This window comes from Schistocerca americana, chromosome 3 (genome assembly GCF_021461395.2).
Source record: "Schistocerca americana isolate TAMUIC-IGC-003095 chromosome 3, iqSchAmer2.1, whole genome shotgun sequence".
NCBI classification, from domain to species: Eukaryota; Metazoa; Arthropoda; class Insecta; order Orthoptera; family Acrididae; genus Schistocerca; species Schistocerca americana.
In genome coordinates, this window is record NC_060121.1 from 707,979,060 (window position 1) to 707,995,049 (window position 15,990).

At 36.5% G+C, this 15,990-nt stretch overlaps 1 protein-coding gene across 1 annotated transcript in view; it reads right to left on the reverse strand.

Moving 5' to 3' along the window:
* Nucleotides 1-5,274: 5,274 nt before the first annotated feature.
* LOC124607395 (receptor-type guanylate cyclase gcy-19) overlaps nucleotides 5,275-15,990 on the reverse strand; it is a 444,813-nt gene continuing 434,097 nt past the window's right edge. The window contains exon 13 of the mRNA XM_047139717.1: nucleotides 5,275-6,070. Within this exon, the coding sequence (XP_046995673.1) occupies nucleotides 5,936-6,070 (135 nt within the window). The 3' untranslated portion in view covers nucleotides 5,275-5,935. The remainder of the gene's footprint in view (nucleotides 6,071-15,990) is intronic.

Here is a 15,990-nt window from a genome sequence, read left to right on the forward strand (position 1 = left end):
GCACTGATTTAATGTTGTACAACACACTCCTGGTATGATCACACCACAGGAGGGTTGAAAAAGCATAAATATCCTTTGTTGCTTAGTGTCACAGTCAAATTTCATCAAATGGTTTTGAATGGTCCCTAATGGTTCCACCCAGTACACCAGAGCAAAACTTGCTGTTGTTCTACATTCCAAAGGGGTACAATCATGTTCATTTGGGTTGCAGCCCCATGATGTCCTTAGAAAAAGCCTGAATTGGAATTGGGGGGGGGGGGGGGGGGGGCAGCAGTGTTGAAGGCTGTCAAGAATGTTATCTTGTTGCTCATCACAATGTTTTCCTCGGACACCCATAAGAGAACAGCTTGATTTCAATGCTGGTCTTTGCGGTTATGATCTCCATCACATAGGTGCTGCAACAAGAGTTGATATATTTGTGTAAGCAGGAGTGTGATGACCTTCCCATTGTGTGACACACCCATGGTGGTATTGGGCAGAATTGTGGTGAAATTTGGTGCCAATGTGACATATTTAATCATATTACAGCTCATATGAAACTCTGACCTCTGGCTTTTTTTCCTTGTGTGCCTTTGTTTGAAGTGTCACTGAACTGAAGGCTGATGTCACAGGATGCCAAGCTTTCGCACCATTACAGAGGAAGGTTTTAAGCACATTTAAGCCAAATTTTAAACTTCTGAGTTGTGGTGGGAGGCAGTATGGGCTTTTAAAAAAGTGTCCCTTTAACTGTGTTGCATAGTACATTTAAAGCATAGCATTGGCCTTTACTTTCAGTATATAACACACCTACTCAGGAAGCAAGCTTAAAGAGTGTAAGGGGCTGCCTATAGTTAAAAGTTGCAGTCTGTACCATCCATTTGCTTAAAAGAAAGTACCATTCATTTGCCTAAAAGAAACTGATTGTGTTGTTGTTGTTCCAATTGACAGTATGTGAGGAATATGTGAGGGCGTGAATGTCAAAAATTGTGATGTAAAGCATTCCCAGTGTGTTACACAGGGTGTTTCAAAGTGAATATCCAGATTTTAAGGCTTTGTAGCATTTATTCAACTTGCAAATGTAAACAATACATCCAATGAAAGAACAACTCAGTTTTTCTTATGAGTGTTCAAAGTGAGCACTATTCATCACATGGCACATATTGAGTCGATGTGTGCAGACTTTGCAAATGAAATATTCCTGCATGAATATGAAGATTTTCTGGGTAATGTTTTCTTCAGTGATTAATTGACACTTCGGCAAAGTGGAAATGTGAACACACATAATGCACTCTTCTGGGGGTCAGCAAATTCTCCACAATATGGTACAGTTGCAACAAGACACTCCTAAATTGAATATTTTTGTGCCATATCCCAGCGTAAAGTTTATGGGCCTATTTTTTTCAGTGAAGCAACTGCAACTGGTGTTTGTTATTTTGATGTGCTAGAACTGTGGCTCTTTCCTGAGTTGCAAGAAGTTGAGCCACAGATCTTTATTTAGCAGCAAGATGGTGTCCCATTGTGCTAGCATAACTTAGTACTCAATTGGTTAAATGAAATTATACCCACTGCTGGATTGTCCGCAAGGGGCTAGATGACAGTGCTTGTTTGACATGGCTTCCATGTTCACCTGATCTGATGCCATGTGGGTTTATCTTTGGGGTTTCATAAAGGATCATGTGTATGTACGCAACTGATCTACCCAATGTAAGAAACAGGATCGAAGCATATGTTTAAACAATTACTCCAGCACACTGATTGAGTTTTGGGAAGAACTCACCCATCGACTCAATGTGTCCATTGTGACAAATGGTGCTCACATTGAACACTTCTGAGAAAAACTATTTGTGTTGCTCTTCCATTTGATGTATTACTTACAAATTTAAGTTGACTGTAATAAATGCTACAAAGCCTTAAAACCCAGATATTCATTTTGAAACACACTGTATATCTGAATTTCTCATGTTTTTCCAGGTAGCATTCTTGAAATCAAATAATATTCTGGCTTTATCATTCTGCTGTTGTAAGGTTATGTGGCATGCATTATACATGTGATATGTGTCCATCCCTTCAGCAAGCAGCTCAGCAACACTCATGAGGAAAAGCTCTTGCAAGTAGATGCAACTGAAGTCATATTTTGCAGTGAATACTAAACATATTGGTGGAAAATTTTATGCACCATGCTTTGTAATTAGAAATCTCTCTCTTTATTTTAAGATTCCAACATAAATGCAAATCAATTTCGTGTACTTCCTGTACTGATCATTCACTGAAATTATGGAAATCATCTACACTCATTGTGGTGTGCCAAAGGGAGTAATAATATTGTGTAAAGTAGAAAACCATACACCCTGAAATTCTTACACTCATTTGTCAGCAGAGGATTCCTATTTGTGGCTAATAATAATAAAAATAAATTTGAGAATATATGACATACACTACCACAATACAAACAAAAAATAATGTTCAGATACACAGACGTCTTGCCACCCAAGACAGCAACCACATCCTTTCACATTCCAATAGGTAATTTGAGGTGATAATTTATTAGTTGTTCCATTTATAAACTATCTGATTATTTAGCTTTCATGTTAAAATGGTTCCTCGTAGCAAGATGATGATTGGCCATCATGATTAACCATTAAAAATAATCAATGTTCTCAAAAATGATCAAATGTGCGTGAATTCCTAATGGACCAAACTGCTGGGGTCATCTGTCCCAAGACTTACACACTATTTAAACTAATTTAAACTAACTTATGCTAAGAACAACACAGACATCCATGCGTGAGGAAGAACTCGAACCTCTGGTGGGAGGGGCAGTGCAATCCGTGACATGGCGCCTCAAACCATGCAGCCACTCCGCGCAGCCTCTGTGTTCTCAGATGCATGCTTAGGAATCAATAGTACATAAACTGAATGTGGGTACTAATACACCAAATAAGGGAAAGGCAACCACTTACCTACAGCAGTAGGACTATAGTGCAATAGGTAAATGGTTGCCTTTCCCTTATTTTATATCATTTTTTATCCGGTAATTTCCATTACTATTATGAATCTGGGTATTGTAACTTTGTATAAATTGTGGCTTCTTTTTTTTTAATTGTTGTGTGATGTGGTTGTTCATATTACTTTTGCAGGACAATTGGAGTAAAATAATTCACCCTGGATATATCTAACTGAAAGGGGTGCTTAAGATGAATGTCCACATAGTTTATACTGTCTTACATTAAGAGCAATGAAAAAGTTATAGGGCCTGGAAACTGCTGTAAATGTTAAAGAGTGCTCAATGAAAGATGGTTTTCACATGTAATGTGTCTAGAAATGGAGTCATTGAATGAATTGATGAGAGAAGCATCTGGACAGATACCTCTACTGGCAGTATATCAATGTAAATAGCAAAATATTATAAAAGAATAAGGCAGGAATGTCATCCCTCTTTAGTCAGGCCCTTTTGCCTTGTGCCTGTATTACAAGGATGAGTTCCTTCTGCCTTGTTCCTGCATTACAAGAAAGAGTTCCTTCACAAACCATACGTTTCATAAATTTGGAAGTAGGTTGAACTCTAGAGCAAGAGTATAATTCAGAGATCGTCACTACCTCACACTGATGTTACAAGCCAGTCATGAACTATCATTAGAATGTTATTCCCAAGAAGGTGTGTTAATTTACAGTGTCATGAAATTTCTTTGCATCAGATAGTGACAGAATGCTATCAGCATCTGTGAATTTTATTATTGTTTATTTAAATGCTGTTACATTCAACAAAGAATATATGATTCTCTTGATTGTCATTAATATGTAGTTGTATGCCTCCATGGTACTAAGATGACATTTTATTATTAAAAATTTTGTTCAGTATTTGCTGATCACTTAAAATGACATACTTTGTGACTGCAACTATATTATTATCAGCCATGCAACTAATCTGTACAACAGTGTTGATGAAGTAATAAGACAAATTATGAAGACTGTACAGGTAATAAGGTGAAAGACAACCATTCACCATGTAAAGGAAGGATTGAATTCACACTGGACTCAGAAATAAAAGTTGTCAAATATATCACATAAGTTTTTAAAGCTGTAACGTTTTCTTGAGCAATTATGTGTATGACATGCATGTTCCCTCCCTTCACAGTTCATATGCTCTAGAGTGCACATAAAAAACGGCACATGGGTTTATGTTGAGGTTCTGCTTTATTTGACCATTTTCTGTGCTGTCATCTTGTGTGGCATAAACTTCTATTTTTCGTATTGCATTGTTTATTGTGTTTGTCCATGATCATCATAAAACTTCTGTATATGATGAACAAATAAGGCAGTTGTGAACATTTTTTCCCAATATTAATGCTGTTAATTACCTCTTCAGCTCAACAAAGCTCCTGTTGTACATACTGGATCCCAACAGCCTTTTCTGCAGTGAATCAGTCATGCTTCCTATAAAGGAACTATAATCTTTTATTTTAGTCTGTTTTTGTCATGCATTGTTCGCTAGTTTGTCAATATTTGAATGTATTTTCTTTGTGTCTTGTTTTGGTTTCTTCCATTTGTCTATGTTTTATGTCTTCTTGTCATTTATTTTTAAGTCACACAGAATATGATTCCATAATTCGGGGAGCAGTTCAATCAGTATGAATCAGAGTGCATTAAAATGCAGCACTTTACTGCACCACCTAGTGAGAGTTTCCAGAATGATTTGAAGTAATAAGTGTGAGAAATGTGCCATGTCACATGTAGTTGTTAAGAATTTTTTTGCTTGCTGATGATATTTGTTGGATAAAAAGCATGATTTGAAAGTTTTGTTTTGTGAGTGTATTGTTCCTGATTCCTTGAATTTTTATTTCCTTGCACTCTAGCATACAGCACAATATGAATTCTGCTTCCAACTTATTGGCAATAATTAGGAATGTGAGTGAAAGTTAAGGAACTTGATGTGCCTTGGCATCATTGAAACATTAATTAAAAATAAAAACATAGCAATCCTGGAAATGAAAGATACGAAATTTAAAGGACAGTAACATGTTTATCCAATTTTAGTATGTGAAGTCTGCAGCTAAATATGCTACTTATAGATCTTATCGTGGAGAGAGCTGTTGGTGTTATTTAGTAATTCGTTACAAAATTGGAAGGAGATAGAGTATGTGAACTTACTGAATAGCCCTAGAACCAAAGTTCTGAAAGGTAAATGTCACAGCCTTCTGCAGTATGGAAACACATGCCACACATGATCTGGGGGGAATCTGTGAATTGTCATATGAAGAGGAATTTGTGATTATTGCAAGGAGACAGTACTTTGGATAATGTTGTTAAGTTGTAATGGGAAAGAAGTTGATAGTTTTACTACCTACTTTTGAAATCTGGTAAATGCATGTGACTAAAGGAATCAAACACACCTGTGAAATATTAAATTAGTGTTCCAGCATCTCATATAGTAACACACATTTTAAAGCCAGTGTGTCCATATATTGTTTCCATTTTTAGATGTATGAGTGATAACATTAATCGAGAGGAACAATTCATTGAAAGAACAAAACACAACACAAGACCAGCATGTGCAATAGACTTCACAATGTTGTCCTTGGTCTACAGCATTTGTCAATAATAAAAAACGATATTTCTTGAGAAGTTATGATCGATATAATACAGTGAAGCTCTTGAACTAAGAAATTTTCCTCAACCACATATTCTTTGCTTTTTTTTAAAAAAAACTGTTAACTCTTATAATTACAATATGAAATGAAACAATAACAATTTTACTCAGGTACAATGACATTGTTAAAATGGTAGATATGCTCTTTCTTACACAAAACATATGTTGTAAGAAAGGATTGGCAGGAAAAGTAATTGTTTCATGATTTCTCTATAAGACATGCCAAACCTTTGGATTTAAACTGTTCACAGTTTCATAATGGTTCATCATAGTAATATTAAAATTACTGGCAGTTCTTTCCATAATCCATCAAATATAAGTGTCATCTCTGAGACGTCTCATGAACACTGGCTGTGTATCTGTAAGATATGTGCTGAGATGTGCTGATCGAGAGATGCCTCCTTCTTTGCACGTCAGCCAATAAGTGTCGAGCAAACCTTTGCCCTGGAAAACAGAAAACAAACAAAACTCATATAGCATGCACAGTATACAATTTTTACTGTCAGTGATAGTTACAGGAGATACATCCCAACATATTTCTTTATTTTTATATTCAGGTTTCTTTTGACAGTTGGGCAAGTTTTTTCACACTTGCAGTCACTATCCATGTGTAGAAAAATTTCTGTTCTTGAAGCTGAGAGTTACTAGTGGAAATGACATTGTTTATTGGAGATCCTATGTATTTGTAAAGTCAAAATTACCATGGCCCAAATGGGCTACAGGTTACTTACATTGGGAGGAACGCTAGAAGTTTTATATTATTCCATGAAATGTCTGGCTTGCCCCCTCAAAATCTCATGGAATACTCATTATGTAGTGAAAACTTCAAGATACACGATTTATACAGGGTTATTCATAATTTTTTTTAATTTTATTTTTGTATTCTTATATACATACAGGGCTTCAGAAGATGACTTTGTGTAAACTATAAGACATACAGAAGATAGACACTGATCAGTGGACACAGCATATCTTCAAGATTTTAACATACATTACAGGTGCTCAATATGGACACTGTTCATGACATGGCAAACATTAAAATGTGTCTGAAATTCAGTGAAGCTGCTTACACGAATTTCTCAGGAAGTTGCAACAGCAGCCCACTTATGAAATCTGTAACAATAACAGTGCAGATGATTTCTCTACACCTTCTGACACACCTGTCCCGTAGTGCAACTACACCACAGTGCATATTATCAATTGAAACTTGCAGAGATGCTCTATTGAGAGATGCTCTATTGAGAGATGCTCTATTGAGAGATGCTCTATTGAGAGATGCTCTATTGAGAGATGCTCTATTGAGAGATGCTCTATTGAGAGATGCTCTATGCAGAGATGCTCCATCCACCGATGTTTGTAATTTTTCTGTGTATCTTGTGATTTTGACATAGTTATCTTCTGAAATCTCAGAGGTAATTATGAGTAATCTTGTGTATTGCTCTTGAAAGCTCTTTAATCACAAAAGTAACAGATACAAATCTACTGGTGAATGAATTGTAGATCAGGTGTCAGTCAATGTTTTGGAGAGATGCATTACAGAAATCAATTGTATAGTTGGGGAGATTTGATGCAATCATCTAATACAACTCAGGGGAGAGTACAATGTTTCCTACTAAAATTTGCTTTGATATAGCTAGTGTAGAGCATTAGTTTGAAAACAGTGGATAAGTTATATTGCTGGTAGAAATTTTGTGTAGACAGTATGAGGTCTTTCAGTTACTACTAACAGCGTATATTGATGGCAGAACAAAGACAGAAGTATAGAGCCAATTGTTGAAGGTAAACTAACCAGTCATATATAAACTGTCAAGAAAAATAATGGATGAATCTGCTGCTGCAGTTCAGTGCATAAGTGACTAGTGATGGGCTAATGAAAATGAGTGTCTACAGACTATGTTGTTTTATGACATATGGATATGTGTGCTCGCAATATGTAACAGCATCACAAATGTATTTAATAGTTACGACAATGACACTTAAATGTGTCAGCTCATTTTAACTTGACAAGGCTTAAAGCCACAAAAATCTGCACTTGTTAATGGCCTAAGGCTGAAATTGCAATCATGAAATAAAGAAAGTATTACAGTCACTGGCGTAAATATGATGTCTTTTATAAAATTCTACATGACTTTGAATCCCAGGTATAAAAAGTTAATTGTCAAAAGCTTTCTCTAAGTCTACAATTACTAGAAGTGTAGGTTTGCCTTTTCTTAATCTATCTTCTAAGTTAGGTCGTGTAGGGTCAGTATTGCCTCACTTGTTCCAACATTTCTAAGGAATCCAAACCGATCTTCCCCAAGGTTGGCCTCTACCAGTTTTTTCATTTTCCTGTAAAGAATTCATGTTAGTATTTTACAGCCATGACTTATTAAACTTTAGTTCTGTAATTTTCACACCTGTTAACATCTGCTTTCTTCAGGATTGGAATTATTATATTCTTCTTGAAGTCCGAGGGTATTTTGATTGATACATCTTGCGCACTAGATGGAAGAGTTTTGTCATGGCTGGCGCTCCCAAGGCTATTAGTAGCTCTAATGGAATGTTGTCTATTCCCGGGGCCTTGTTTCGACTTAGCTCTTTCAGTGCTCTGTCAAAATCTTCATGCAATATCATATCTCCCATTTCATCTTCATCAATGACCTCTTGCATTTCCATAATATTGCCCTTAACTACATCACCCTTGTATAGAGCCTCTGCTTTCCCTTCTTTGCTTAGAACTGTTTTTCCATATGAGCTGTTGATATTCATACAAGTGGTTCTTTTTTCTTCAAAGGCCTCTTTAATTTTCCTGTAGGCAGTATCTATCTTACCCCTAGTGCCTCTAGATCCTTACATTTGTCCTCTAGCCATCCTTGCTTAGCCATTTTCCACTTCCTGCTGATCTCGTTTTTGAGAAGTTTGTACTCCTTTTTGCTTGTTTCATTTACTGCATTTTTATATTTTCTCCTTTCATCAGTTAAATTCAACATCTCTTCTTTCACCCAAGGATTTCTACTAGCCCTTGTCTTTTTACCTACTTGATCCTCTGCTGCCTTCACTATTTTGTACCCATTCTTCGTCTACTGTAATCTGTCCCCCATATTTGTCAATTGTTCCCTAATGCTCTCTCTGAAGCTCTCTACAACCTGTGGTTTTTTCAGTTTATCTGGGTCCGATATCCTTAAATTCCCACCTTTTTGCAGTTTCTTCAGTTTTAATCTACAGTTCATAACCAACAGATTGTGGTCCGAGTCCACATCTTCCCCTGGAAATGTATTAGAATTTAGAACTTGGTTCCTAAATCTCTGTATTTCCATTATGTAATTGATCTGAAACCTTCCAGTGTCTCCAGGCCTCTTCCACAGATAACCTTCTTTCACGATACTTGAACCAAGTATTAGCTATGATTAAGTTATGCTCTGTGCAGAATTCTACCAGGTGCTCTGTGCAGAATTCTACCAGGCGGCATCCTCTTTCATTCCTTACCCCCATTCAGTATTCACCTACTACTTTTCCTCCTCTTCCTTTTCCTACTATACAATTCCAGTCCCCCTTGTCTCCCTTCAGTATCTGAATCATTTCTTTTATCTCATCATACATTTCTTCAATCTCTTCATTGTCTGTGGAACTAGTTGGCATGTAAACTTGTATTACTATGGTAGGCATGGGCTTCGTGTCTATCTAGGCTACAATAATGCATTCACCATGCTGTTCATGGTAGCGTACCCATACTCAGATTTTTTTATTCGTTATTAAACTTACTCCTTCATTACCCCTATTTGATTTTGTATTTATAACCCTGTATTCAGATGACCAGAAGTCTTGTTCCCCCTGCCACCAAACTTCACTAATTCCCACTATGTCTAACTTTAATGCATCCATTTCCCTTCTTAAATATTCTAACCTACCTGCCCGATTAAGGGATCTGACATCCCATGCTCCGATCTGTAGAATGCCAGTTTTCTTTCTCCTGATAATGACATCCTTCTGAATAGTCCCCACCCAGAGATCCAAATGGGGGACTATTTTACCTCCAGAATATTTTACCCAAGAGGACTCCATCAACATTAACCATACAGTTTACTGCATGCCCTTGAAAAAAATTACAGCTGTAGTTTCCCCTTGCTTTCAGCCATTCGCAGTACCAGCACAGCAAGGTCGTTTTGGTTAATGTTATATGACCAGATCAGTCAATCATCCAAACTGTTGCCCCCCCCCTCCCTCCCCCCAACTACTGAAAAGGCTGCTGCCCCTCTTCAAGAACCAAATATTTGCCAGGCCTCTCAACAGATACCCCTCCATTGTGGTTGCACCTGTGGTAAGACTATCTGTGTCACTGAGGCATGGAAGCCTCCCCACCAACAGCAAGGTCCATGGTTCATGAGGGGGGGGGGGGGGCCTTGGTCAGGTATGACCTTGGAAAACTGTATTGGCTGGGTGAAGTTTGGTAGTGTGTTCAATGGAGCATGGAGCTCGGAGAGCATTGCACACACCCAAAAAAGTGCAGAGAGTGAGGGAAGCTTTTGAACATAATCTTGTGCCCACCAACAGTCATGTATTTTAGAGGTGAGTCGAAGTAGTTTATGCTGAACCCTTAAGGAGATCAAATTTTATCCTTTCAAATGACATTGAAACTTATTCCCAGATACAAGGTAGCTCTAGGTATTTCCCATACTGCCATGATAAATTTGCTAAGCAAAATACCTGGTTTCTTGAATAATTTGTTCACTTCTGATGAAGTCTCCTTGGCCATCTGGCGATTCTGTGCAAAATATTTTCATATGGGGATTCTTGAAAGACCATGTCCTCTGGAGACATAATAATGAATGTACAAGAACTCAAACAAATGCATCCAAGTTGGAGAAGAATAGTGCTTCTAATTCTGATGATGGGAAAGAAATAGATCAAGGGTAAAAAAGTTCAGACAGTTCCAAAATGTCATATCCAACAATTGAAGGTTTACCCCCTCACCCAGTAAATATCATGACCAAGTAAGCTACAGAGTTCTGGTAGCTATACATGTGCAATATTTATGGGATTTATTATAACAGCGGTTATGTAATGGCCATTAAAGTGCATAAGATTTTTTTTGTAGTAACAATGTATGTTATGCTACTTCACAAGCAGAAATAAGTCAAGCCAGCTTTATTGACCAGTTAAGTGTGACAAAACAAGTGTACAGCAAATAGGAAGTGATATAATTGCCAAAACCAAATTAATTTTAACACATCCAATACTAGATACAGTATTTTATCTAAACTGAGTAAAGCCAAATTTGGCTGTCGACCATGTAGGAAGGCACTCCAACTTAGTGTAGTGGGGATGGTCACACTGTATCAGAGGTGATATTGTCATCATTAATTGAGGGTACTCCTACCACAGAAACTTGACAAATCCTAGGAAGGAGAGGAACATGCACTGAAAAATAGTGCATGGTACTATTTGCAGTTACACCCTACAAAAGAAATTATTCTTAAGCTATCATTCGACTGGTATTTCTGTAAGCTGGATGATGCATTGCATATGTACAAAAACAGGCTACAATTCTTGATACATAACACAATAATACATTCTTCTGAATACACCATTAATTAACGAAGTGATTAGATTACAAATAAAATGGTTTTCTTAACACTGTTTACAATTTTTTTAAAAACACTTCTTATTTTGCATGTAGTTATGATAGTCCTTTAATCTATAAAATAGATTTTGTAACAGGAATTTCTGTAGCTGAAATTTAAAATTTTATTATGGGAAGGTTCATAACTACTGGGCAGTGCTGTGCTAATTTTAAATACGCATATTGTGGACACTTTTAGTTCTGTTCTGTGGCTGCTGATGTAAATTTTTTCTTTATTTTTGGTATTTTACTGATGCAAATCAGAACAACTGTTGGGCTGCAATCTTTTAGCAAATAATACAGCCTTTAGTATGTACATATTTACTAGGTTAGCACACCACTTTTTGGAAACAGGCCATAGCATGGTTCCTTGTATTTTGCTCCACAGATGATTTTTATAGCTCATTTTTGGAATAGCAATAGTTTATTTAGATTTGCTTTGGTTGTTGGTCCCCAAATTTCTATTCCATAATTCAGGTGAGAGGAAAATAAAACATGGTATGCAGTCTTTAGGACAACAGTGTCTTTGCAGTACTTACTAACCATATTAACTGCAAATATATTCCTAGACAATTTAGTTGAACTTACTTGCTAGAATGTCAACGTGTGTTCCATTTTAGATTATTAGTTTGACTGAGGAATTTTACACTAAACTCTTTTTTTTTTACTTATTCATGCCCTATGTATAGAGTAATTTCATTGAACTTACTTGCTAGAATGTCAACGTGTGTTCCATTTTAGATTATTAGTTTGACTGAGGAATTTTACACTAAACTCTTTTTTTTTTTTTTTTTTTTTTTTTTACTTATTCATGCCCTATGTATAGAGTAATTTCATCATTAAAACTACTATTGTTGAAGTTCATGAAACATGTTTCACTGGGGTTACATTTAAGTGGCCTTCATTAAAGTATTGAACAATTTAATTTTTCATATTATTACACTGGGTCTCTGGTTCATTAAATGATTCCTTTTTATACTCGATGGATGTATCATCTTTACACAGAACTACTTTGGAACTTTGAGTGCAATATTTTATGTCATTTACATAAATTAGAAACAGAAAAGGACTCAGTACCAAGCCCTATGGCACTACATATTTTATATTAATGATTTTGGATTTGTGAACACCACTTTCATCTTCAAGCAGTACAAACTTTTTTCAGTATTCATGTAAGACTTTATTAGCACATGAGCAGTGTCTCTGATACCAAGGTTCCATAGCTTATCTAATGGATAGTAGAGTTCTCACAGACAAAAACTTTTTCTAGCTCAAGGTAAATACCTGCAACATGATGCTTGTTCTTGATTCCACTTATTACCTCTTCAGTTAACTGAGCAGCTGCTGTGCTAGTTGATTTACGTTTTAAGAAGCTATTTTGATTTCCAAACATTACGTTGTGCTTGTTGAAAAAGTTTATAATTCTTTTATACACAGAATGACTTTTTCAACTGTTTTGGAAAAGACAGGAAGTATTGAGATTGGTCTGTAGTTTTCAGTTTTGTATTTTTGCCCTTTTTTTAAAGACCAGTGTTATCTGGTCTATTTTTAGTCTGTCTGGGAAGGTGCCAGATATTATCACATTATTTGCTGCTACAGACAGAGATGCAGATACTTTTGTCTGCACACTTTTAATACATTACTACTGAGGCCATCGCGCCACACACAACCGAAAATTTTAAAGAGCTAATGAAGTTCATTATTTCTTTGCAGTTTGTGGGGACTAGATATATGTTATGCTCCAATGGATAGCCTTTAAAATTATACTGTGGGTTGTCTTGTTTGTCATTGATAGCTTCTAGTGATGGGCTAAACTGCGATTTTCCGATATCAGTGATTTCTGTGAATGCTACTTTTCAGTATCTGTTATTCTTAACTGTGATTTGTCGCAGTTAAGGAACATAGGTTGTGTATCCCTCCGCCACTGCTATTTCTGCGATTTCTGCTACTTCCGCGATTTCTGCTACTTCCGCGATTTCTGCTACTTCCGCGATTTCTGCTACTTCCGCGATTTCTGCTACTTCCGCGATTTCTGCTACTTCCGCGATTTCTGCTACTTCTGCGATTTCTGTGACTTCTGCTACTTCTGCAATTTCTGTGACTCCTGCGATTTCTGTGACTTACCACCGTATGAAAAAGTTACATCTGTCCACACAGAAAATTGCATCTCAACAAACCTGTCATTGGTAAGTATATTTTACGTTTTTTCTTCCGTTGGCTTTAATTTTGTATTAAAGAAACAACTGTGAAAATGTGTAAGTAGCCATACAGTACCATAATAGTTCGTGTTTAGAAAATGAATTCTAACATATTGTTATGTTCACAAGTACCTGAACTACATTTCAGTCACTCAGTAAAGTGATAACTCAAAATATCATTGTCAACAGATCTGAAGAAATTGCCACTGCGTCTTTAGACCGTTTTCGTCAGACGAGAGGTTAGTTTCTAAGCGTTTTGATGTGCTTAATTACTTCAGTGAGATCGTTCTTGCAAATGTGATATTCATTATAGCAAATATTAGCAATCTACTCTGTCAATTATATTGCTAGTAATTAGTGACAGCAAAAATTGTTTAATAATCCTTGTGTTTTTGCAGACGCACTTGTGATTCTGATTACTGGTTGCTGTACGTATCTATCCACATCAAGGCTGTTAGAGAGACTCGTGAAGATGCAAGACAGCTCTTAGAGGATTTGCAGTTTAAAAGTGAAATAATTGTGAAATAAGTGTGCGAGTGATTAAACTGTGTTTTATTGAAGTTGTTGTGCGATTTTAAAGGAATAATTAATGTTAAATACAGTGAGTGAATAATAAAAATCTCATTTTCCACATGTTAAGCCGTCCAATACCCGTAATTTTCTGCCACTTACTTATTGGTAAACACTTGTTGGATAGCGACGTGCCGCCCCCCCCTTTCTCCACAATCTTGGTGTGACACTGACCTGTAACATATCCTGAAGTCTACAATATGCATTTTGAGGCTGTTGGTATGAAAGTGGGAAGTACAGATCTTCCAGTTAAATCAGGAATAGCTTAAGTGCATTACTTCAAAGTAACACAGGAAAAGCTTACTTATGTAGGTGGTAGTAGTGTCGGCAAAAAGTTCTTGTGTGTGAAGGCATTCATATGACTCAATAATACTGTTTTCATTTCACTACACTTACACAGATGTCTGAGTTCTGCTGTGTTAACATTGCAAAGTCCTGTAGGCATGTGGAGTATTAACCAAAACTGTCATATTGGAAGCAGAATCAAACACATTTGTTACATTACTTGATATTTTCAGGAGAAAAAGGCAATGTTGCTTCTTATTAATATAATACATTCAGAGTCACAGCAGTATTTGACCAACCATAACTGATGCTGAATGTGCATGTCATCATATAATATGATGGGCTTATTTCAATAGTGGTACAAGTCCATTACCTCCACTTTTCTGTCTATAATGCTTCTGAAATTAATGATCCAAACAAACATAAATAAAGGTTCATCTCTAGCAAGAAGCCATATGCTTGAATATTTCTGATGTCTCAACTGCAGATTTTTCAGCACTCATTTAACTTTACGACTCTGTATCTCAAAATAAACAAAAGTACGTTAACTGCGCGTTTTAGTTGTTACTTGCGACTCTTGGTTGCGATTTGTCACAGAAATCGCAGTTTGACTCGGTAGCGGATAGCGTAGTATGAACTTTGCTCAACAGATGGCAGTGCTAACTGCACTTTTTAGTTGCTACTTGCAACTCTTGGTTGCGACTTGTCACGGAAATCGCAGAAAGGAGTATGGAATTCGGCCAACAGATGGCTCATGACGTTGAATGTGAAATGCTACTTGTGACTGCTAACTGTGACTGAAATCGCAGTTAGATTTTGTAAAGTTGTTATTGTGATATCTGTGACTTCTCAATCACTGTGATTTCTAAGAGATACGTGATTTCCTGCCCACCACTAATAGCTTCACCTACTGAAGAAAATTATTCATTGAAAATATTAGCAATTTAAAGTTGTCTTTTATGACTATACCACTGTGGTCAACAATAAAGTCCATACAGGATTTGTCTCTGCCTGTTCTAAACATTTTTGTCTCTCCCCACCAGTTGCAACATTCTGTGAAGCCTTAAGCTTGTTTGCAATATACATAGTTGCTTCTGCTGTGTATTAACAAATCTGTATATTATTTTTGATAAATTTTGAAGGCCTTCTTTAGCTTGAGATTTTCCTCATTATTCAGCATTGCACTGTGGAGTAATTCTAATTTTTCTCTTGCTTCAATGACATCATTATTTATCCAGATACTATTGCTTATATTTTTTGTTTAACTTTTGTGGCTGCAACTGGGCATGTGGCATCACAACAGTACAAGAAGAAAGCAGCAAAGCTATCCTAGAAAAAGCTATTATTCTGAAACCATGGTGTGTGTGCTAACATGAAGCTCAGTCTGTTGATGTTATCATTATACATAATTCTTAGGCTTACAAATAGTGTCTTTTAGTGACAAAGGGCACCTCACTTGCTCCAACTGAGGCTGCACTGGCTGATGATCAGAGATGGCTAGTTTTAGCACAGATGTGCTGTAGGAAAGATGGGTGATGTTTGTTATTATGTTCTCCAGGCAATTTGTTGCTAATTTCTGGAGTTGACTTGTTGGTAAGTGGGGTTGGATTTAATTCATCAAGTAGAAGGTGCAGCTTTTTGGAGTTGAAATCATTGGTTAATAAGTCTATATTTATATCCCCTGCTATTATAATATTTACATGACCATTTAT